The sequence below is a fragment of the Drosophila pseudoobscura genome, chromosome 4 (genome assembly GCF_009870125.1).
Source record: "Drosophila pseudoobscura strain MV-25-SWS-2005 chromosome 4, UCI_Dpse_MV25, whole genome shotgun sequence".
In the NCBI taxonomy this organism is placed as follows: domain Eukaryota; kingdom Metazoa; phylum Arthropoda; class Insecta; order Diptera; family Drosophilidae; genus Drosophila; species Drosophila pseudoobscura.
In genome coordinates this window covers 17,329,265-17,351,612 of record NC_046681.1, presented here as the reverse complement: position 1 = coordinate 17,351,612, position 22,348 = coordinate 17,329,265, and the positions used below count along the sequence as shown (strand labels likewise).

Here is a 22,348-nt window from a genome sequence, read left to right as displayed (position 1 = left end):
ACCATTTATAAAGAGGGCTGAATTGCCTTGGTATGGTGTCAAATTTATGCTAATGGTATGTTTATAAATAATTTTTTTTTAACCCAACCTTAAATTTTAAAAATAATTGGTCAGCACTTTTTGGATATGCACAAACAGCTTTTATCGGAAAACTTGTAATGGTAAGGGGTAAGGGTAAGGACAGCTGTGTCCCGCCACATATAATTAAAATGTAGGTAAACCAAATTCAGTTTTTGGCCTTATCAATTTTATTTTCAATATACATTTTCAGACTTGTTAAATAATTGTAAATTGGAAAAATTAAGGCATTTTTGCTGCGAATTTTCGAAGCAACCATGTCAGCTGTTTTTGTTTGCCAGAATCGATGATTAATTGACACATATCGATACCAAAATGTGTGAAAACGGGAACACGAAAACGAACGTTTTGACTGAAAGAGTAATCCGCAAAAGTGACAACCGTAATTTTTTTCCATTTTTCCAACTTTAAAATGTTTTAACATGGAGACAAAACTTGCAGAATTTGGGGTTACAAAACCAGGCAATCGGTTCGAAAAAAGTGTGGGCAAACATGTATGTACGTTCGAGTAAGTTTAATCTTTTTATAGAAATTTTCGTCGTCAACATGAGATGACAGAGATGTTCCACCATGTCTCGTTTCTCAATCGCCGACCAATAAAAGTGCGATGTTTTTATCAGAGATAGCACAAATAACTTTTTTCAACCAATGCAAGTACGATATTTTCATCAGAAATGCCACAAATACTATAATTTCAGACCGTAATTTGTAGGCAATTGGTAGAAAAGACAAACAAAATTGTAGACGGTGTTTTTCGCTTAAGAGTGTTTTTTTTTTCGTTTTGCACTTAAAATTTCGTTTGACCAGTTTTGATGTTTATGTATGCAGCTTTGAAAACATTTTTCCAAGTCGGATCCCAACATCGTACAGCTTTTATCGAGACATCGATCAAAATTTAGACTCGGACATAGCTTAGAAGTTGAATTTTAAAATTGACTAAGTATAAGAGTACGAATGCAGGCCTATTCACTTTGAAGGTACAAAATTAAAAGTTTGGGAAAGCTTTTCGGATTCTTATCAGGGATTGTACAAATAATTTCATCGAGATAATCGTAATCAGCGCCTTCAATGCTCCAAAGAAGATAAGATAGGTAGAAATAGATAAACATACACATTTTTTACTGAGCGTTTAGTCATACACTTCATTCGTCTGTTAAGAGTCATTGCATATTTAGTTGTTCTTATTTGAGCAAACAAAATGAAATTAAAAATAATTAATATTTTAATTTGTACATTACATTATTTTATTTTAACAAATGTCCATACTCAGGCAGTTTCTGATGAAAACACATCCGGAGAGCCATCAGTTTCGAAGGTATACGTAATTGTTTTAATCTTCTTACTCTGTAATATTACGCAGTACCTTAATAGTTAATAGTTTGTTTGTCGTTTTGGCTTTGTTAACTGTCAATTTGGAAAATATACATTTACGAGGAGCTAGTCTAAAACGCGAAACATGAGTTTAAATATTGATTAAAAACCGCAAAATTGAAACAAGAATCAGCGAAGGAAATCTCTCTCCCTCTATTATGTATGGTGCGTCATTATAGACATAAACAAGATATAGATATTTTCTATAATATTTTTTAAATATTGCTTATAATAATACGAAATACCTGATTAGCATATACATATACCTGATTAGCATGATAATAATCGAGTCGATACAGCTATGTCTGCCTGTCCGTCCGACTTGATAAGTCAGAGACTATAAGTGCTGAAGTAACCAAATTTTGCATCCCGACTACTGTGATATCAGACGGTTAACATTGTATTTACAAAATTTGCCTCCGACTCACAAGGGGTGAAAATCAGTGGCATCCACAATTTTGAAAATACGCACAATTCTCTCTATGTTTTCCACAGTTGTCATAACAAAAATTGAGAGAGATCCATCGTCCCCGAATTAACCAACAAATCAATCCGGCCGAAACAAACTTTCTTTCCGTTAAGACTCTGAACTTAATATATTAATGTACATAACATATAGAAAACGCGTGAAAAACACAAGCTTCGTCATGTAGCTGGCTCTCACTATTTTTTAAATTTCAATTCTAACCAAGAACCAAACCAAAACCAAATACACCACATTGATTAATACAAATTAAAATTAATTTATCTAATTCCAGAACGTTGCAACTTTAAAAGAAAATGATCTGTGTAAAAAATGCATTTGCGATTTAGAAAACAATTTAATCGATTGCACGAAAAAATTAAACAGTTGGCTCTCTAACGAAGAATGGAATGTCTTAATCAACGGAAACTTTACTTTTGAAACAATCAAGCTAGAACACAACAATTTAAGCAGTATCCCAATATTGCCAACATATGATGTAAAACATTTATACATTGGCTATAACCAGATAGATTCAATAGCTAACGGCGCCTTTCAAAATCTATCCGACTTGACAAGCCTAGACTTATCGCACAACAAATTAACTTCAAAAGTGTTGCTACCAGATGTCTTTAAAGGACCCTATACCGTATCGGACTATAAGGCGTTATATAATTTGAAATCGCTAAATTTGGGATACAATGAACTGCATTTTTTGGATGCAGATTTATTCGAGCATGTTCCAAACCTAGAAGAGCTTATTTTATGTTCAAATAATTTTCAAGTAATAGACGGACTTTCAGAAGTGGCAATTTCAGGTTTGACATCATTGAAGGTATGTAAATCCCATTTAACAAGAAATTAAAATTATCATTATTATGCGTAGCAGTGGCATCGGACTGCTTCGGGTAATACGTACATATATAGACAATATATATATTATATATTTTTGTGGTTGCAACGGTCGAGTCAGTGAGAACGCTCTCAAGCCCATGAGGGCCTGTAATGGACTGAAGTAAATTGGGAAGGAGGTTTCCCTCTCAAAAAGCTCTTTACATAAAAAATAATTAAATAATAATAAATAAATAATAAAATAAAATAAATAATTAAATTGAAAAAATTTGTTATACCCGCTAATTCAGTAAAAAGCAGTTCCGATGCCATTGTTTTTTTTGCTAAATAATATCCCTAGAATATTTTTAGAAATGATTTATTAATATAATCTTTTTTTATAGGTTTTAGATATTTCATATATGGAAATAAAAACCTTGCCACAAACTCTTTTACATGGGCCACGAGATCTCGAGACTTTAATAGCAGCTGGAAATCTTTTCAGTAAATTGCCAGATGCTTTATCATTTGCAAAGAATTTAGCCAGGCTTGTCTTGAATGAAAACCCAATTGAAGATCTTCAAGGCGACAAGTAAGCTATGACCAACGGAGCTCTCTGTCTTAAGGAAACACTATAAATAATTTTTAAAAATTTAATCTTAACTAAAATTTTAGCATTTTTCCTGTGATGACTAACTTAAAATATCTCAGTATGTCTTATATGCCAAAGCTGCGCCATATTGGAGTTGGCGCCATGAGTGAATTGCAGAGTAAGTTTACAAATCTAAGCTATTCTAGTATTTTACAGCCAGACAACCACTTTCTTTTTGATATCAACGTTAGTTTCATCTTCATGCCACGTTGTTTCTTGGATTATTTAGCTATCAATCAATATAACAGTTTTTAATTAGTCCTACTCCAAAATATTTACAGCAACATGTTACAGTAAAGCGCTCGCAACATTCGAAGACATTCGAAGCTCCCAATATTTATTACCTCCTTAAAAGGGGACTTAAACATTGACGATATTGAGAGAAGTGGGCTCATCTTTTACCAGACTCTGGCTATTGATCGGGAAAACACATCTTCAAATCGTCGCACGGCTGACTGAACTGAACTATCTCGGTACAGATTGCGGTAATTGCTGTGCCATCTTATTCCCACTGTTTTCTTCATGTCAATAGAAATATAATCATCGTGCCGATGAGCCAGCCGTTTAATAGTTCTGGTGGTTTCTGGTAGTTGCACTTTTCCTGTTGCGCAACATATACTAACTGCATGACAATGCAAATTAATTGTCTTTGTTGATTTCATTCATCTAGTTCCTCTATACCAGCCGCAAAATAGTAAACTGCTCCTGTCATGTAGGCACAAAAGAAAGCGCAAAAGTATGACATTTGAAATTCCAGTGCGTTGCAGCTGCAGTATAACAAAATGAATATGGAGTTAAAAAACAAAAACCATTTTAGTTATATCAACTAATCAAATTTAACAAAAGCATATTTCATTATCCTTCAATTAAATTTTTTTTCAGACCTTACCGAGCTAATATTGTCTGACAACAAGTTTCTAGTAGAAATCGATGAGCTCGCCCTAGCAAAAAACCTTAATGATGGGCAATACATGAACTATCCGCCATTAGAAAAAGTAACTTAAAAAAATCCCATTATTATACATATGTTATCTATTGTTCCCTTATAATTCCAACAGGTTTATTTAAATAATTGCAACTTGACAAAAATACCAAAGTCATTCCTTGTACGTTGGGATAAACTTTCAGTGCTTGATCTTCGATTTAATCCATGGACTTGCGAAGAGTCGAATGATTATTTAATCAACATCCTACTGCCACAAATAAACAAAACAACCCCACTTCTGGCAAAAACTGTACAGTGTGATTCACCCGTTGAATTAAAAAATGTGGATATTTTAAAGGTAGCGACGGATCATTTAATTGACAGTAAAAAAAGCAGTGGTATTTTCTGGATTGGGCTGCTTGTTTTTATACTTATTGCCATTCCGATTACACTAGGAATTATTGTGTTATACAGACGTGGCTGCTTTTCTTTAAATAGAAATGACAGTGGCGCCAGTCGTGCTCTCTATAATAGAACAAAGTTCAATGACGATTTCCAAATCTAATTATATTGTAATATATATTTATAATTATCATACCCAACAAAGAACATAAAATTTTACTTTTGTACACAAAATACAGAGTTTTCCATTTACCCTTTTCCTTACATTTTTAATTGTGGATGTAAAGTTTCGCAGCCCGATAGTACCTAGTAATTACATTTAGCACATAGCTAAATGCGCAGATTAAGGTAAAGCTTAGTGGCGTAAATGCGTAGGGATAAAACGGTACCGTGCACAAAGGTAATTATTATAAGTTATTAATATATAATTAGCTAATAACAACACTACAAGAAAAGTTTATTTTTTTTCCGCTATGAACCAACCCGACATATTTGAAAATGTCTTTAACAATTTTTCAAAATATTGATATTGGTTTTGGATATTGGTATAGTTTTTTTAAAACAATTTTTTAAATCGTTTTTTTTTGTACTGTTTTCTCATAATTTGTGATTTATTTTATATGTTCTGTGTATTCTGCAAAACTGAAAAATTTGGCTACATATTTTACCCCAACACTTTTTAGCTAAGGCGTATCATCAGGAAAATATTAAGGATTTAAATTGACTTTTGAAAAAAATTATTCCTTAGGGTTTTGTATTTTTCTGGTTAATTATATATTATATATTGGTCGTATATTGGGCGTCATTCAAGGTGTTGTTTGTAAAAATCGATGGATAAACGGCTAAGGTGCACTCGTTTAACTAAACCTCTGAATGCCTTATTAAAAAGTTGAAATTTATAATTTGATGTTTTCGACTATGGACACAGTAAAAAAATATTAAAATCTTGGTGCATAACTAAGCCTCCCCTCAGCCCACTTGGGCCTGTTATAGACCATTTCGCATGGGCTTGAGCCTCATCTCTCTGCCCAGATCGTGGGCACTATTCTGAAGTTTAAGAGTAGTCCCATTCAGTGGCTTGGATCTATTTTGATAAGAATGGTGTTTTGGTTTCAAATATGTCAAAAATGCGCTTGGTAAAGAGGGACGCGATATACCAGCGTCTACGGTTCCAAGGGCCGTGCAGTGGCAGTAGTGGGGAACCGACCCCTCATCATTCTCGTCTGGAAGACTTCTGCAGAAATCATTGTGATATATTGACAGTCAGAAGGGACGTATGCCAATCTACCAACATTTTCCGTTGTGGATCCACGGCTAAAATGATAGCTAATGTATCAATATCTGTTAAAAATTCGCATTTCGGAATGCTATGTTACTATTATTGTGTTATTATCATCAGCTGTTTCTTATGGATGGTGAATGATGTCAGAGGGAATAGATGTTTCACATCTCCCTAAAATTTCACCGTACCATGTGCGGCTTGGGCTATAAACAAAATATTTTAATTGTCAAAAGGAAGACAGACAGCCAAGCATGTAAAATATCTGGAAACAATTTGGAAAGGGAACGCCACATCATTAGCGAATGTTGCAAAAAACAGAGCATAAGTTTTAATATAAAGGAAAGCGTTTAAAATTGTATTCCCAAGTTTGCAAAAAACAGAGCATTAATACAATTCCAGCTAAAATTTAATTTTTATAATGTATATAGATGAAATTTTTCATTATGTTCCTATTTCATTGGTCCAAGTTGCCAGTATGATAAAATGAGCATTACCTGTATCTTTGAAACATAAAGAAGAAACACCTCTTTAAATATACAAACATATTTTGTATTAAAATGACATTTTCGTTTCGACATAATATTCAGAGAAATGTTCAACCATATTCTTCGATCCTACCGCAATTATCGAAACCCATGCTGCGGGTCTTAATTCAAGTTTCCGTGCATTATATAGAGACAAAAAAATCATGTTCCGAAGTGCTGTCCCTTGCAAAGAGCAAACTGACAAATGCCGGCCATGAAGTTCCTGGAGACTTTTGCGAGCTCTTTACTATAGTGTTTTTGATGATGCAAATATTTTTGCGCTATCCAAAAGGAGTGGTAAAGGCTGACGAGCTACGAAAATGTCTAATGGTTGATTTAAGGTATACAAACACATATGTATGTATGTACATATGTATGAATTCTTCTATTTACATTCGCAAGTAATTTATTTGTTTGTTGTTTATTGTAAGTATTTATGTACATATGTATGTATATGTTAATGTGTGTATGAATGTAGATGTTTTCAAATGTAGAAACAAACTATGTATTTCTGCACATTGAATCAAAGTGTAGCTGCACTATGATTCTACTTGTTGAGCATACATTTTTTGTAAAGTTAAAGAAAGTAGAGTAAAGTCAATAATAGTAATCGTCGAGCAAATTTTTGTGTATTTCAAGGTAATAGTAATACTAATATTTAATTCAAAGAACAACAGTAGCATTGCTGTAAGTTCTATGCTCTGAGGCTTGCAAATTAGCTATGAATACAGCAAGTTTAGCATTAAGTATAAATAATACAAAATACACAATTGCCAATCAGATAGAGAAGTGGGCAGACTTTGCACAAGAGAACTACATAATCCCTCACTACGCTGAGTTAGTAAGTAGCCAACAAGCTATTATTTGTACTTGATTGGTAGTTATTAAGATCGGATTGTCGGCGATTAGTTTATGTAAGGATATATCCAGAGCCTTGTATATTTTTATATTAGAGGACGGTGGAAGATTCGATTGAATTATGAAGATGGCAATGACGAGAAGAATCTAAGAAGAAGTAGCGGGATGTTGCATGAGGGAGCAAAATGCTGTTTTATAGCGGGGTTTTTCGTTACCACTGCTTACCTACTCGGTTTCGGCTGTGCTGCTCATCAGGGTCCTCGAATCCTTCTATAAATATAAAGGTGCAGAGACGTCGTACTTTCGGTCCTTTCAATTTCTAGCAACATCTCCACAGTATTTGGAGCTGCACAAAGTCGTTCCCCTAGCACAAGCGAGGGGACTACATTGCTACATTGTCATGATTGTGCACGTTGATGGTCGACTCTATGGCCGTCGTCAAAAGACAATTATTTTTTGTTTTGCATTTTAGCTCGGCTCAGCGCTGAGCAAGGTATTGACGAACAGACCAAGCCGAGTAACAGGTCAGAGACGAAAGATAAACCTTGAAATCGAATTTTTCCCAATGCTACATCTTGGTATTGTATAGTCTTTGATTACACGTGATGAATCAACGAAAATATCTAAATCATTTTAACATACTGTGCACCACGGGTATATATGAATGCGTCACATGTAAAAATGCTACCATGAAGGTACTGCATCGTTTACGGCCCTCTTAAGACTAACAAGAAACCAGCTTAAACCTCTACCGTTATTATAAGTAAAAAGAAAGAAATTAGTTTTTGGTAGGGTAAAATTACAGATCCGCTGATTATACGCAATCTGCTTGTTGCACTTTTCTTAGAGCAGACAAATGTATCAGCCATGATTCGGTATTCGCAAAAAGTTGCGAATACGATTTTTTAATTTTCATACGACTTCAGATTTGTGTACACCGGGAGCGTGGCAAAAGTCAGCAACAAACTTAATTCAGTATGATATTACAGGGTACAAAATTTGGTTGAGAACTAGGCGTCAGGCAAGACCAATAATTTTCGTGTGCCGATAAAAAAAGGTTTTCGGAATTCTGAAATTGAATTCGAATATAAGCTAGATTGGCCGTTTTAGCCACTTAAAAACATGATACATGATGATGATACATGATACATCGTGCTGGTGAACGCGCCCCGCCGATTTCCCTGGAACTGTGACAAAATAAAACCCGACAATTATAAAAATTAAATCCAATTCAAATTTCTTTACAGGTTTTCGGAAGAATGCGTTGAAGATATCTGCACAGTTATTTTCCATCATCGAGAGATACTTAGTAAAAATTACTCGGATACCAAATTAGATCGTGTTAAAATGTTAAACGTGAAGTGGAGGATCAACATTTCTTTGACTTTAAGGTATGAATATAATTAATTTGGGATATTCAAATAAATTGGTTATATTTCTTCGTATTATTTAGTACTATCCAAGATAAAACGACCGTAGTACTGCACTTCAAGCTCCCGAGTGGAGATTTTCGAACTCTGGAATTGCCACTGTCCACGTTTCAACGATTGCGTTACAGTATTACTTTATTACTCAATGATCTGCAGCATTTGCAAAGTCGATCAATCTTAAAATAATATAGAAGTAAATATGTTTATTGACACTATTAAGGTATCAGCAGTTTCCCTGACTTTTTTCTGTTCCAACACTCTCCATATTTAACAAAACAGGTCAGGATTGAAACTTCAGGTAATTAGACCCCCAAAGGTATACTTATATTGCTATCCTACTCCACCAGATTTGAGTGCCAATCAAGACTAAAAGTGCTTAAGAAGTGCTAAATCCTAAGTGTGTCAACACTTTTGTTACCCTTATTTTAGACATTTTTTTCGTTTAAATTTTTTACTAAATATTGCAATAAAATTACGCTTATTAAAATGAGCCACTCTTATGGAAAATTCATATATTTGTGCCAACATTCAGCTCCGACACTGTATTTGTAAATTTGGGTACGACGCGCACCTGTGAATAAAAGTAAAATTCCTTTGGATCCTCTGCTACACCTTGAGCTAGCCAGCAAATGCAATTTTGGAAAGGGTTGGCTTATTTGAGTGCAGTTTGGTCGTTTATCCGAAGATTTCCCCTTACAGGTGTAAATAAACTGTAATACAAAGAAAATTTCAGTCGTGGTTCATATCAGAAAAATTAGGTTTGATATTTTATAAAAAAATACACATTTTTTGTACCTATTGTACCTATTAGAACTGCCAAACGTTTTCTACGAAAGCTTTCGGCACTTGGAAATGTGATGACATGCAAGTAGGTTGTATATTTTCAGAACGCTCCCATTACGCCTTTAATGAAAGTATCACATTCCGCTTCATACATTTTCTGTTACTTTAATAATGTGTTTGGGTAGAGGCTGATATTACACTATGCAACACCACATTTACGCTGTAAGCCAAACCGACCTTTTGTGATAGGTTTGGGCCTTGAAAATGTTTAATAATATATTTTGTGATGGACTTTGCGATTCTGAAAAGTTAATGGTTGCATCTGTTCATTCTACCCGAACACTTCGTAGCTTAAGCTTACCGTCTCTACAATATTAAGCTTTCAAATTAAAAATGATTAATTTTTTGCGGTATATTTTTCCAAAATGTTAACTTAAGACTCGGAAGAAATCGTCAAAATGCGGCATTCAGAGGTTTGGTCAAACGGCTGCATTTTAGCCGTTTATCCATCGATTTTTACAAACGATACCTTAAACGAGTCTCAATTAATGCAGCTATACCAGAAAAATACAAACTCCAAAGGAATACATTTATTTCGGGAAAGTTTTTCAAGTTTTTAATATCAAAATTTGTCTAAAAATACCACCAATAATTTTCAATTTTTAATTTGAAAACTTAATATTTTCTATACGTTAACCTTAAGTTATAAGGTGTTCCGCTCAGATCTATAGCTACATTTGTCAGCTTTGAAGAATTGCAAAGTTCAATATAACCAGATTTCAGATACTTAAAAATAAAAAATACCTTTAAACAATTTCAAGATTTAAAAAATTCTTAAAAAATAAAATAAACCCTATGCACAAATAGCTTAAACATTTTTTAAGCCACAAATCTATCAAATAAAAGTGTCTTTAGTTCAAAGCGGAAATGTCGCGTTGAGTAGTGTAATGGGTCCGGAGGTTCAAAGCGGCTCCGCGAGCGCGAGTGGAAGGGATTACGGAGATGCAAATGAGCTCCGAGACAGAATGTATTCAATACAAGTGTGAAAGTAGACGTATCGTTTGCTCTACAGCACACGTAATGCTTACCAAAATGGATGTTAGCCCAGCGGCTAGCCTAGCTTGCCGCTGATCAGGACTGTTCAGATTCGTTCCAGCGACGCTGCTTTTTTAATTTGCTCTGATCAGCTGTTGTGCCTTATAATTTGGCCCGTCGGTTCTTTTCCGCCCTATTATATGAATGTAAACCAGGTGTCGGTAGGGCCCTATCATTTGTGACATTTCGCCAGTTCGATTTCCTGCGAAGGCGAATCTATCAGAAAATCCCATTAGGATTTAATTTAAAAATTCATTAATATTTGTATAGAACACACAAAACAGTGTGACCATGGAGCATGTACAGCTGGTCACACTTACCGCTTGGGTAAAATATGAAAAATTCAAAACCAATTTACTAAGCTTATAAAACGTTAAATTGCATTAATATTTTGCATATTTATATTTGTTAAATATAACATATATTTGGGTCGGAAGGGATCCTTAAAATCTAACTAGAGCACCCCAGTTATTTTCCCAAAAAATTCGTAATAGAGTGACCCTTTTTCAACAGAGATACCGTTTTTGGACATCACTAGCAACCCGTAAAAAAACCTGTTACAACCCCCTTTACCCAGTAACACCCCTTGGTATCTTATCCTGTAAAAACATCCTTTTAATTGAAAAAAAGATAGGCATATGTAAAGATACAAAAATCATATTTAAAAATGCCAATAGGAAGTATAATAAAAAAAGCATCCAGCTTTATACTCGGTGAAGAAATAATTGATAAAAAAATCGATATTTCTTACGAAGACAACGAAATTCTATTTTGCAAGAACAATGTATGCATTCATCCGCCAACAATCGCACGTCATGAATTTGATATATTGCACAACCCAGGTTATTTAACATGCACTACAAAAACATTCGTTGATCAGTATAACTGTGCTAAAAGACCTACTCTTCTTCTCACATGGATTCCAAACTCTTCCCTATGTAAATATACGACTTCGTCTAAGGCAGATTCCAGCGAAAGTTTCAGTCCCATGCGAAAGAGTGCTGATTTAACCAATAAACAGTGTTTTTTAGCGGTGTCGCAAACGGGTAATGAAAGCGTCATCCGAGAGGAAGATGATGAGGCGTCGGAAATGCAAGAACTAAAGAATGAGCTACAGCCTCTGCTCGGCGGACAAACTGCATCAATAGATGATTTAACAGCGCTCCTAAAGAATAACCCAATAACTTCGGTGAATATAACCATTTCGAATCCGCAGATCGAAAACACCAATATTTCGCAATCATTCAACTGTATAACGATAAGGACAGACGAAGACAACACCAGTGACTGCTTCATAGGACCCAGGGGCCATTTGAACTCCGTTGGCCAGACATCTGATGACATCAACCCAAAGTGGATGACCCCAGAACTACTAGCCTTTAAGCACAACTTAGAGTTCCCAGATAGTGAAAACACGATGGCCGCCGCCCGCCGAAATACCGCACTAAAGTGTCGTCATTTTTCCGTCGATTTAAGTCAAATGAGATCACTGCGCCTCTTTTTCAATGACAACAACTGCACATCGGGTCAGCTGGTGATTGCGTCTCGAGAGTCGCAGTACAAGATACTCCATTTCCATTATGGTGGTTTGGATCACTTGGCCCAGGTGCTCCATCAGTGGCATTGTTTTCTGCACAACATCACTTTGGACAATTTCCCAGAAAAATTCGATCTGCCATACAGGCATTTTATGGTCTGTCGACCTGAAGTCAAGAAATCAGAAATGCATCCCGATGAGGGCGACGTTAAGAAAATAACTACGAACTTTTTCTATGGCACATTGTTAAACGAAAAAGGACAGATCGAAGATGATTTGCTTCTTCGCAAATGTGTATTTTTTGGTGGCCTTGAAAAGAGTCTGCGAAAAACGGTATGGCCATTTTTATTAAAGTGCTATTCCTTTTCGTCGACATTTGAAGATCGAGCAGTCCTTATGGACATTAAGCGACAGGAGTACGACGAAATTACACGAAGGCGCCTATACTCAATGTCTCCAGAGCAACAAGTACACTTTTGGAAAACCGTACAGTGTGTTGTTGAAAAGGATGTTGTGCGTACGGACCGTACCAACCCTTTTTTCTGCGGTGACGATAATCCCAATACCGAGGTTATGAAAAACATTCTGCTCAACTTTGCTATTTATAATGCTGGGTTGTCCTATTCCCAGGTTCGTAGTTCAATTTGAAGACGTGCCAGTCTATTTAAACACAAACATTTACTATTCAATTCGCTTTCAGGGTATGAGTGATTTACTAGCGCCTATATTATGCGAGGTGCAAAATGAGTCTGAAACATTTTGGTGTTTCGTAGGATTAATGCAACGTGCATTTTTTGTGTGCACTCCCACAGACAGTGACGTCGACCATAATCTTAGTTATCTGCGAGAGCTAATAAGGCTAATGTTGCCACGTTTTTATGAACATTTGGAACATCAGAACGATTCTATGGAGCTCTTATTTTGTCACCGATGGCTTTTGCTTTGTTTCAAGCGAGAGTTTACCGAAGCTGTCGTAATTCGTATGTGGGAGGCCTGTTGGTCAAACTATTTGACTGACTACTTTCATCTATTTCTTTGCTTGGCCATCATAGCTGTCTATGCAGATGACGTGATAGCTCAAGGATTACGCGCGGACGAAATGCTATTGCACTTCAGCTCCCTGGCCATGTATATGGATGGACAGCTGATTCTTCGAAAAGCTCGTGGTCTACTACACCAATACCGTCAAATACCCAAAATTCCGTGTACGTTAAGTGGCCTTTGTAAGCGATGTGGACCTGGTATGTGGGACTCTGAGCATCGACCTGCACTTGAGTGTGTCGGGCATAGTGATGACGAGAAATGTTCTCTTTCGATTGACTAGCTGATTGCCAATTCCATTAATTTACAAAATATTTGCATATTGATGGATTTTTCATTTTCAATACCAGTAATGGTCGTATTCCACTACACTTTAGGACTAATCTACTCTGAAAAACTGACGACGATACATGAGTGTTGTTAGGTTGGATTGGCCAATTTATTATTTCAGAGTAAGCATTTATATTTTATCTGATGCCGCGCTGCCACCAGATTGACTACAAAAGTAACCTAAAGTATATATTTCTCTGCTTGCTTCACGCTTTTCGCCATGTGGTTTTCGTATCTGGGCTGACAGCTTTAACTTCAAGTGTAGTGGTATTCGACCATTAGCATTGCATGTACCCAGATTGGCGGACACACACTATTATTAACATTTGCATTAACTAAATTTTACTTTATTTTAAGCTTGGAAACAAACGGGGTTTCTTTAAAAGTTCTAGCCATGACTAATTTATGTTTGGAAAGCAAAGTAAAAAGCATCTACGACCCCACAAATTATATTCTTACCAACTACTTATATTATTATTAAAACTGTAATAAGAACGATCGACCAAAAATTAAGTCGTAAGAAAACCCTTTGCTTAAAATATAAATTAATGAAACCTGCATTCAAATAACTCACAAGGCGTTGGTCCAAATAAAATTACTATTTCATGTAGCTCCTCTACAGAAGATCGGAAATAGAGTGATGATAATACGTTTTTCCTATGAAAATAACCCAAGTACCTTTCGCATTTCTGTTTATATTACTCAGTAAGACCATGATTTTCTTTCTTGATGTCTCAAATATGGCTAAGGTGTGTTAATTTCCCAATAAGAGGTTCACCGATCAAATTATGTTTGCGGTCGTTCATTCCCATTGAAGCTACATATATACTACAGTGCCACGATCTACCGTGATATAAAGAAAATATATGTGGCGTCTGTTTCATTGGGGTTTTCATAGAGATTTTCTGTTTTCTACAATTCATTATACCAAGTTGTACCGCAAACTTTTTTTTACCACTACGAAAAATTTAGCAATTAAGGAATAAAAAGTATATTTATGTTCACATATTATTATAGTCCACCCATTTATGTACTGTATGTCTGTTGTAATGAATACAAAATGTAGTGGAACTTGGTCGCAACACATTGCTTAAATGCTTATGTTATAAAAATGTGTGTTTGTTAAAATTGTTATAAAATATGAACGTATTTAAAGTTATGTTCGCAAGATATCGACAGAAGAAATAAAGTGCTAAAGGCGTACAAATAGGTCTCATATTAAATCTGTGATGGTTGATTGAAAGAGGGTCGCCTTTTATTTCTTTACTTTTGGAAAGGGTTTTAGGAAATTATAGTCATATCCGTGATCAGTATGGCATGTTGCTCAAGACAAGAGTTATCTCATAGTTTCCTTTAAAAATTAAGTTAGATTGGAAAAGAAAAAATATACACATATATTTACAATTTTGACCGGCGAGCGAGAATAACTTGAGGAAATGTCTTAAAAATGGGAGAAATCTTTGGCCACAATGAAACTTCATGACTTTTCGCATTGAATAGTTGAGCCAATGATAAAATCCATAAAAAGGTCATTTATAAAGTGGATAAACTTTTAGATCAATATGAGACTACCATGCAGTAGTCTAGAAGTACTTTGAATGTTTTTTTTTACGATAAACTCTATTGTATTTTTGTTATTCAATTAAATGTAGTCAGCAGACCCTTGGAGAAGTTATTGTAAATTTAGTTTGATGTTTTAACGCACAGGTGAAAGCATCTCCAAACGCATCAAATAGGCATATATACATGCAATTTTGAGATATTTAAGATAACCCGAGTCGATATAACTATGTCCGTCTGTTTCTTTGCGAACTGCAGCTTTCTTACCGAAATTTTCCGTAGTCCTTTTTGTTGGAGTGGGACTGATAAGTAAGATTTGGCCCATATACATACATATATAGCTGCCATAGGCTGGTAAAACTTCAACGTCCCTAAGATACTTTTCTTACTGATTTCTAGTTTAAAATATATATTTCTGCCCATATCTACATATGTATACTTATTTCTTATGAAGCAGTAAACTGTTTGTAAGCTGATTTTCTTAGACCGGCTGATTCTTGACACACTTAATATTTTTGTCCCCTCGTGATCAAGGCAAATGTAAAGCTCAATCTAATATTAGCTAAAATGCAAAGTCCGATAAACAAAAGGAACAGTCAGATTTGTATACAAAATAATACTAGCTTTATTTAATAAAATCGTGCCTTTTTGATTATATTACAACTTAGCGTTAGCATTGTTATTGAGCATCGATAACTAACCAATTTACATTTGTGGTAACTGATCAATGGGTGTGGTAAACTTAAAATCTTCAGGAAAAAGCTTTGCAGCGTGAGGGTACATTAATTTGTACGATTGTCTTATGGTGACATCAGCAACGCCAGCTATGTCACCGATTTCCTTCTGACTACGCTTATGCTCTGACGCCTGCGATGCCATATAAATTGCGGCTGCAGCCACAGATATTGGAGATCGGCCTGGAACAATGTCCATTTCGACAGCTTTTTTCGCAATGTGTGTAGCAGCGCGTTGAACCATATTCGGCAGATCTGTCAATGGAAAATGTATGGAAAATTATGGTCGATTAGAACGAGCATTGATATTATGCTTTAGTAAATAGACTTGTATTTTCCACTGAATACTTACCCAAATTTGCACAAAAGCGACACATAAAGTCGGCAGTTGTTATCAAATCCACACTAGTTTCGAGAGCTTTCAGTGTTAGTTTAAAGCATCTTCCGATTTCTTTTTTGCTAATCTTGCTAACGGCGCATATTTCTTTGAATGTACGTGGAACTCCTTCTTGTCGACAAGCAATATAAAGACATGCAGATGCCTTCGCATCGTTTGACCGACCTTTAAGATTTTTTCCATCGTGAACCTAAACGAAATAAGTCGTGGGATCGGATTTCACTAGCTATATCAAAACATACCTGTTTAAATAGGTTATTTGCACGATCCACAATAGTTTTTGGTAAGTTAATTCGATCGGCCATTGATGAAATTTCTTTGAAAGCTGATATAAGAGAGCGGTCTGAGCTGCTCATAGTGCGTCTGTTTTGATATTTTGGAGCACCAAAGGCATCGAATGATGCAGAGCCCGTTCCTGGCCCAATTATTGTAGATAAATCTCCACCACTAAGAAGGGGATTCTCTGGACCGCCAACACGACTGGGGTCCACGCCACTTTTCTCATTGCTGAATGTTCGCCATTCTGATCCAACATCAATTACGCGGTCTCCAACAACCAGACCACACTCCGAACATATCATATCACCAGCCCGATAATCCTCAATCAACGGAGATTCTGGATGTGCATAACAGCACACTTTATTGTTGTCAAGTCTAAAAATATAAAAAACCACATATATAGAATTAATTGTGCCAAAAATATTCAATAATACCTCGATGTTGAAGCCATTTATACAACCAACTTCACACTAGTGATGATATTCAAGAAAATATCAATTATATCGATGTTTTTGTAGGTGATGAGATTTTGATTGATTGATGTTGTTTCGATAGTGTAATAAACGAATTAAAATGTATTCTAGATTATAGAACGGGGAAACATTGAACACGGAACCTTTTTTTTCGGAAATTCTATGAGCTTCGCTAGTGGCAGTGTGAACAAAAAAAAAACAAAAAACTCCATCAAATTGGTCTTGGCTTACTGTGTTAATAAGATTCAATTTGTCTTTATTATAAAATTATTTTAGGGTTCTGCCAGCTCGCCAGTGACAGGCAGAACATTTCTATATTTCGCTAGAGCCACTAACCATACTATATTGTATACGAACAGAGCTCGAAAATAACGGTTGCCATATGTTAATAGGCTATTCACACTGGCTACCATCCAACATTTATTTCGGGGATGGTGCTTAGGTTTTGCAGTTCCAAAAATTTCCCAGTCATTCCTCCTTCTCTCTGGATGCAACTCTAAAAAACAAAGAATGGCAAAAAACAGAGAGTTCGCGACTAAACATATATAAAATCGTTACAGACTAGAACAAGAAAAACATACAATTGACTCAATACAAAATGGAGACACCAGAAATTGGTGGTAAGAAGTAATAAGTATGTATGTATTTGCTTTTTCATGATTAGTTTTTTGCAGCCTTAAATAAACACACAACCCACGCAAGTCGAAATGGACTGCATAGATGGAAAAGCTTTCCATAATCATTTGGAATGATAGTACTGCGGATTTACTGCGGTCCCGAAATAGTTCCTTTAATGTCGATCGGGACACATCCAAATGCAGCTCTAGTATTATTTTTGAAACCATGCCGCACCAAAGCGGGTTAAGCTGTAAAATATACTGGAGATTGTTAGGAAAATGCTTAAAGTCCAGAAGAAGCAGCAGTAATTAGACGATGAGCACCAGGAAAGATACAGTGACAACCAAGGTCAAAACAACTTCCAAATACAGCTATATTTACAGCTGTATGTACAGCAATTTTTAAGGGTGTCCAAAGAGTAACGTTTATTGTACATACATGGAGTGTTTTCTTATAGCCAATAAACAGCCAATTTACTAAGTTACAATTGTGAAAATTTCACAATTCAGAACAAAACTTTGTAATTTTATGCTCATAAGCTGCTTTGTGACGGATAGTAGTTGATGGATGTTGGATGGTGCCAGCTTGAATCCGTTTCACATCTGGCGAAAAATCCCACCGTTCCCCCTCTCAGTGTGCACTGGCTATTAGTGGTTATAATAATGTTCGATATATAAGACTCGATATTTGACGTAAAAAATATCGAAACCTAATAATATTGCCCGTGAAAATATCCCATCAATAGTGAATCTCTCATTAATCTCCTGCAGTTCAAAATTTATCATCAATTAATATTAATTCTATCGAATAGTAGCACAAACCCTAAGGAAATGAAAGGGAGTTTAATACAATGAGTTCCAATTACGCTGACAGCCTTTCACCTTATGAAAACAAGGGAATCCTAGGCATCCCAGAGGTAAATATTTATATTGATGCGCTTTGGATTCGTATTAAAAAATTCATTTACCGGCTAAGTGTTTTGACAGCGATGATACTGTCAGTAAAAAATGCACTGAGCTAGCCAATTTAATCAAGGATTCCAGACACGTTGTATTTCATACTGGCGCTGGGATAAGTACATCAGCCGGCATTCCTGATTTCAGGTATGCGATATACATTTTGATATGGTTTATGACGGGTACATAAATATACATTTATTTTTTATTTGCATATCTTAACGAAGAGGCCCGAAAGGCGTGTGGACATTGGAAAAAAAAGGCGAAATCCCAAAATTGAACACTTCTTTTGATAACGCAACGCCGACTAAGACACATATGGCCCTACGAGCATTAGTAGAAGCCGGATACGTGCAGTATATTGTCTCTCAAAATATAGACGGGTTGCACTTAAGATCCGGACTTAAACGCAGATACTTATCAGAGTTGCACGGTAACATATTTATTGAACAATGCGCTACGTGTAGACGTCAGTTTGTTCGTTCGACATCTGTCAAATCAGTTGGTCAAAAAGCACTGGGAATCCGCTGTCGATCAACAGTCAGTAATGTAGGCCGGGCATGCCGAACTGGTTATTTGCATGATAATGTGCTTGACTGGGAGCACGATTTACCGCAGAGAGATCTCGATATGGCTGTCATGCATTCTACGTACGTTTGCTTATATTTTTACATAATTTAAAAATATCTAATTTGGACAGTAATTGTCAAGGCAAAATTAATTATACAAACCGTTTAGATATAGCGAATCCCGTCTGGCTGTCCGTCTTTATCAATACAGAAAAAAATCTTAGTTTGTACGTTCTTCAACTAGAGGTATTCCAACCAAAACTCAACATACATACAGTGCCGGACTTAAATGTTGCCACACTTTGCATTCAGCACTTTTTAATGAGCCCATGCTCTTGTTTGGCCATATGGTATTTTTTTGACAAGTATTCACACTTAGTTTTAATTCTGCGGAACTGTCCCATATTCGATTCAAAATAACTCCAATGGTCGCCAAATCGCAACCTTGGTTTACGAGAAATACGATTAAACCAAAAATGCAGAATCTTTGTAGCTCTGTAAAACCTAAGTATCAGCATGAGTACAGCTGTGATTTTAAAAATACTGTGGATTCATGCAGGGCCCTAATATATACATACGTACCTATAATTTTTATTAAATTGACATTTCATTACTATACGTGCGTATAGTATATAATATATACCATATAATAGATACTAGCAGTTTTGGCGTCCGAATCTAACAAGGTTTTCTTATATATAATAGAATGGCTGACTTGAATATAACTCTGGGAACAACTCTACAAATTGTACCAAGTGGGAACTTACCCTTAAAAAATATTAAAGGCGGTGGTAAACTTGTTATATGTAATTTACAACCAACAAAACATGTAAGACATATACACATTCTTATATAAATTCAATTCAATATATATAAATTTTCATTGCAGGACTCTAAGGCACACTTAGTTATCTCAAGTTATGTTGATGAAATACTATCGAGGGTTTGTAATATTTTAGGTATTGAAATATCAGAATATTCAGAGTCGTCTGATCCCACAACACAGTCAAACTTGGTTGAATGGACTTTGCCATTGAATCATATAAATATTATTGAAAGAAAGTTTAAAACACATTTGAAAGAGACAGTTGGGTGCAATCAAAAGAAAAATCCGGAGTAGCTGTTACCTCCCCCGCTTTATCCAAGATACATTTTTACAATAAATTTAGTTATTTGTAAGTTTCTGTTTTAATTTTAGTTACAAACGAGGGGGAACGTTGTGAGTTGCTGCGGACACCGCAACTCTACGGTTATACCCGATACTAAGTCAGTATGGCTCTCCTCCGGCAGACGCCGCTAATATTAAACGACACGACAAAGAGTGCGTGCGAGAGAGACAGAAAATCAGTCTGAGCGTGACGTCGGGCGCTGCGTAGCCACTGCAAATTGATTTGTTTCCTTTGGCTATAAAAATGATCTGATCTGATTCAGATTCAGCAATCTGATAGATATGGTCGTTATCTATGATTCTGCGTTTTTAGTTTTCTCAAATCTGCAATATTGTGGATGCAACAGATTTTCGTCCTTTGTGTGGGCGGAAGGGGGTGGGGCGAAATTTTGAGATAAAGGTTTTATAGTGAGATCTAACAGAAGTGCGGATACCAAATTTGGTTACTCTAGCTTTAATAGTCTCTGAGATTTGTGAATATCCCCAGATTTGCATCCTTTGCGGGGGCGGAAGGGGGTGTGGCGAAATTTTGAAACAAACTCGTCTCGGTCCGATATATTAGGAGTGTGGATACCAAATTTGGTTGCTCTAGCTTTTATAGTCTCTGAGATCTAGGCGCTAATGTTTTACTCTAAGCAGAGCCGCCTATGCTACGTGTGTGTTAGAGAGAGACAGGGCGAGAAAAAATGAAATTGTTTTCTTGATGCTGGCTATAATAGTAATACGATCTAATTCAGATTCTGCAGTCTAAAAGATATGGTCATTCTCTACGATTCTGCGTTTTTTGTTTTCTCGTATCTTTAAAATTGTGGATGCCACAGATTTTCGCCCTTTGTGGGAGCGGAAGTGGGCGGGGCAAAGTTTTGAAATATTTTTGGAGCAGTGACATATCACAGAAGTCTGGATCCAAAACATCGTTGCTCTAGCTTTTATAGTCTTTGAGCATTAGGCGCTGAAGGGGACGGACAGACGGACGGACGGACAGACAGACAGGGCTCAATCGACTCGGCTTTTGATGCTGATCAAGAATATATATACTTTATAGGGTCGGAAACGATTCCTTCTGGACGTTACACACATCCACTTTTACCACAAATCTAATATACCCCAATACTCATTTTGAGTATCGGGTATAAAAAGTGTGAGATATACATGGAATAGCTTAGGGACAACCTGTATTTCACGAAAGTTATAGGCGACAAGCAGCAGAGATAATTATAAGAACTTCACCTTAAAAAAGCGGGAAGGGTCTTAACAGGAACTGAGGTATGTGAGACTGTCCCTAAACGTTCCCTTTTGGGCCAGCGCCACCAAAGGACAAAACTGGAAACTTTCGGTGTAATCACGAGAACAAGGTAATCACGAGGTTAATTAATAACTTAACATTGCTTTCTTTTTATATATGGTTGTTAAAAGTGCAAACTTTCCTGTATACTTCCAAGGAATCTCCGCTGCTGATTTTTGCTTTCTTAAATATGATGGGCGCACAGGTGATGCCGGCACAGGAGAAAGGGTGCCCCGCAACAGAGAATGGCTGCTGGAGATGGGGATTGCTGAGGATTCCGTAAATTGGCCACGGTGACGTCCGTCCCTCGGGACATGATTTGGCCTGGTCGTCGCTACCTGCTCAGCGGATGATTCCGATGTAGCCCCTTGTCCTCTCGTTAGTTCCAGAGGATGTGCTCCTGGCTGGACTGTGGGAGCCATGATGTGGCTGTGTCGCCCCGTTCGCTGCAGCAGGTACCAGTGATCGTAAGTAAATAAGTATATATTTGTTTATATATTTTAACAGAAATCTTCCTTCACAGAGGACCTGTTCACCCTACGCTTTGCCGTAGACCGAGTCATATCCGATTTCTCCCCGCCAGATGGAGTCCTATCAAAATATCGCAGCCCCTTGCAAGGGGCCCCCATCCTTCGACGTGCCCATCGATAACAAGGACTTTGACTGTTGGAACTAGAAGATATCGTTGTTGTTAGGTTTAAGGATAT

At 36.3% G+C, this 22,348-nt stretch overlaps 5 protein-coding genes and 2 long non-coding RNA genes across 20 annotated transcripts; 4 read left to right on the top strand and 3 right to left on the bottom strand.

Moving 5' to 3' along the window:
* The first annotated feature begins 31 nt into the window (after positions 1 to 31).
* On the top strand, positions 32 to 4,885 carry LOC117184171 (lumican). Of its 11 annotated transcripts, none has more exons than XM_033380664.1 (7): positions 32 to 55; positions 1,349 to 1,393; positions 2,208 to 2,747; positions 3,148 to 3,335; positions 3,419 to 3,513; positions 4,278 to 4,390; positions 4,454 to 4,885. In XM_033380664.1, exons 1-7 carry the CDS (start codon positions 47 to 49, stop codon positions 4,883 to 4,885), a joined length of 1,422 nt encoding a protein of 473 aa, XP_033236555.1. In that variant the 5' UTR covers positions 32 to 46. The 11 variants fall into 11 exon arrangements, with proteins under 11 accessions (XP_033236555.1, XP_033236559.1, XP_033236553.1 ...); XM_033380661.1 differs by lacking the exon at positions 32 to 55 and adding an exon at positions 484 to 572; XM_033380665.1 differs by lacking the exon at positions 32 to 55 and adding an exon at positions 556 to 576.
* LOC117184177 (uncharacterized) lies at positions 1,309 to 2,208 on the bottom strand. Its single transcript, XR_004469419.1, has 2 exons — positions 1,716 to 2,208; positions 1,309 to 1,422 (listed from the first exon to the last, which is right to left on the bottom strand). It is a non-coding gene; the product is annotated as an uncharacterized lncRNA (long non-coding RNA).
* A 1,619-nt stretch (positions 4,886 to 6,504) lies between the features above and the next one.
* Positions 6,505 to 9,306, top strand: LSm-4 (Like Sm protein 4). Of its 2 annotated transcripts, XM_033380651.1 has the most exons (4): positions 6,505 to 6,869; positions 8,634 to 8,777; positions 8,840 to 9,009; positions 9,096 to 9,306. In XM_033380651.1, the coding sequence occupies exons 1-3, from the start codon at positions 6,562 to 6,564 to the stop codon at positions 9,000 to 9,002; spliced, it is 615 nt and encodes a 204-aa protein (XP_033236542.1). In that variant the 5' UTR covers positions 6,505 to 6,561; the 3' UTR covers positions 9,003 to 9,009; positions 9,096 to 9,306. The 2 variants fall into 2 exon arrangements, with proteins under 2 accessions (XP_033236542.1, XP_033236541.1); XM_033380650.1 differs by having other exon boundaries at positions 8,840 to 9,306.
* Sirt6 (sirtuin 6) lies at positions 8,640 to 21,698 on the top strand. Of its 3 annotated transcripts, XM_033380649.1 has the most exons (7): positions 8,640 to 8,777; positions 18,478 to 18,579; positions 18,639 to 18,766; positions 18,847 to 19,269; positions 19,894 to 20,017; positions 20,078 to 20,391; positions 21,491 to 21,698. In XM_033380649.1, exons 2-6 carry the CDS (start codon positions 18,514 to 18,516, stop codon positions 20,306 to 20,308), a joined length of 972 nt encoding a protein of 323 aa, XP_033236540.1. In that variant the 5' UTR covers positions 8,640 to 8,777; positions 18,478 to 18,513; the 3' UTR covers positions 20,309 to 20,391; positions 21,491 to 21,698. The 3 variants fall into 3 exon arrangements, with proteins under 3 accessions (XP_033236540.1, XP_033236539.1, XP_033236538.1); XM_033380648.1 differs by lacking the exon at positions 8,640 to 8,777 and having other exon boundaries at positions 18,383 to 18,579; positions 20,078 to 20,363; positions 21,546 to 21,698; XM_033380647.1 differs by lacking the exon at positions 8,640 to 8,777 and having other exon boundaries at positions 18,383 to 18,579.
* Positions 9,080 to 10,807, bottom strand: LOC117184167 (uncharacterized). Its single transcript, XR_004469413.1, has 2 exons — positions 10,688 to 10,807; positions 9,080 to 9,526 (listed from the first exon to the last, which is right to left on the bottom strand). It is a non-coding gene; the product is annotated as an uncharacterized lncRNA (long non-coding RNA).
* Positions 11,145 to 14,226, top strand: TBC1D16 (TBC1 domain family member 16). Its single transcript, XM_033380645.1, has 2 exons — positions 11,145 to 12,861; positions 12,932 to 14,226. Exons 1-2 carry the CDS (start codon positions 11,362 to 11,364, stop codon positions 13,553 to 13,555), a joined length of 2,124 nt encoding a protein of 707 aa, XP_033236536.1. The 5' UTR covers positions 11,145 to 11,361; the 3' UTR covers positions 13,556 to 14,226.
* Positions 15,768 to 17,206, bottom strand: TfIIB (transcription factor IIB). The gene is made up of 4 exons (XM_002132463.4): positions 17,007 to 17,206; positions 16,536 to 16,947; positions 16,249 to 16,483; positions 15,768 to 16,151 (listed from the first exon to the last, which is right to left on the bottom strand). Exons 1-4 carry the CDS (start codon positions 17,021 to 17,023, stop codon positions 15,868 to 15,870), a joined length of 948 nt encoding a protein of 315 aa, XP_002132499.2. The 5' UTR covers positions 17,024 to 17,206; the 3' UTR covers positions 15,768 to 15,867.
* Positions 21,699 to 22,348: the final 650 nt, after the last annotated feature.

Excerpts from the sequence above, each read along its gene's own strand:
- LOC117184171 (XM_033380661.1), top strand. The coding sequence starts at position 501 with ATGGAGACAAAACTTGCAGAATTTGGGGTTACAAAACCAGGCAATCGG. Across the intron at positions 573-1,348 it reads AAAAAAGTGTGGGCAAACAT|GCAGTTTCTGATGAAAACAC; the intron begins GTATGTACGTTC and ends GTCCATACTCAG. Across the intron at positions 4,391-4,453 it reads ACTATCCGCCATTAGAAAAA|GTTTATTTAAATAATTGCAA; the intron begins GTAACTTAAAAA and ends TAATTCCAACAG.
- LSm-4 (XM_033380651.1), top strand. The coding sequence starts at position 6,562 with ATGACATTTTCGTTTCGACATAATATTCAGAGAAATGTTCAACCATAT. Across the intron at positions 6,870-8,633 it reads TGTCTAATGGTTGATTTAAG|GTTTTCGGAAGAATGCGTTG; the intron begins GTATACAAACAC and ends ATTTCTTTACAG. Across the intron at positions 8,778-8,839 it reads AACATTTCTTTGACTTTAAG|TACTATCCAAGATAAAACGA; the intron begins GTATGAATATAA and ends CGTATTATTTAG.
- TBC1D16 (XM_033380645.1), top strand. The coding sequence starts at position 11,362 with ATGCCAATAGGAAGTATAATAAAAAAAGCATCCAGCTTTATACTCGGT. Across the intron at positions 12,862-12,931 it reads CTGGGTTGTCCTATTCCCAG|GGTATGAGTGATTTACTAGC; the intron begins GTTCGTAGTTCA and ends ATTCGCTTTCAG.
- TfIIB (XM_002132463.4), bottom strand. Across the intron at positions 16,484-16,535 it reads CAAATAACCTATTTAAACAG|GTTCACGATGGAAAAAATCT; the intron begins GTATGTTTTGAT and ends TATTTCGTTTAG. Across the intron at positions 16,152-16,248 it reads TCGCTTTTGTGCAAATTTGG|ATCTGCCGAATATGGTTCAA; the intron begins GTAAGTATTCAG and ends TTCCATTGACAG.
- Sirt6 (XM_033380649.1), top strand. The coding sequence starts at position 18,514 with ATGAGTTCCAATTACGCTGACAGCCTTTCACCTTATGAAAACAAGGGA. Across the intron at positions 18,767-18,846 it reads GCCGGCATTCCTGATTTCAG|AGGCCCGAAAGGCGTGTGGA; the intron begins GTATGCGATATA and ends ATCTTAACGAAG. Across the intron at positions 20,018-20,077 it reads ATTTACAACCAACAAAACAT|GACTCTAAGGCACACTTAGT; the intron begins GTAAGACATATA and ends TTTTCATTGCAG.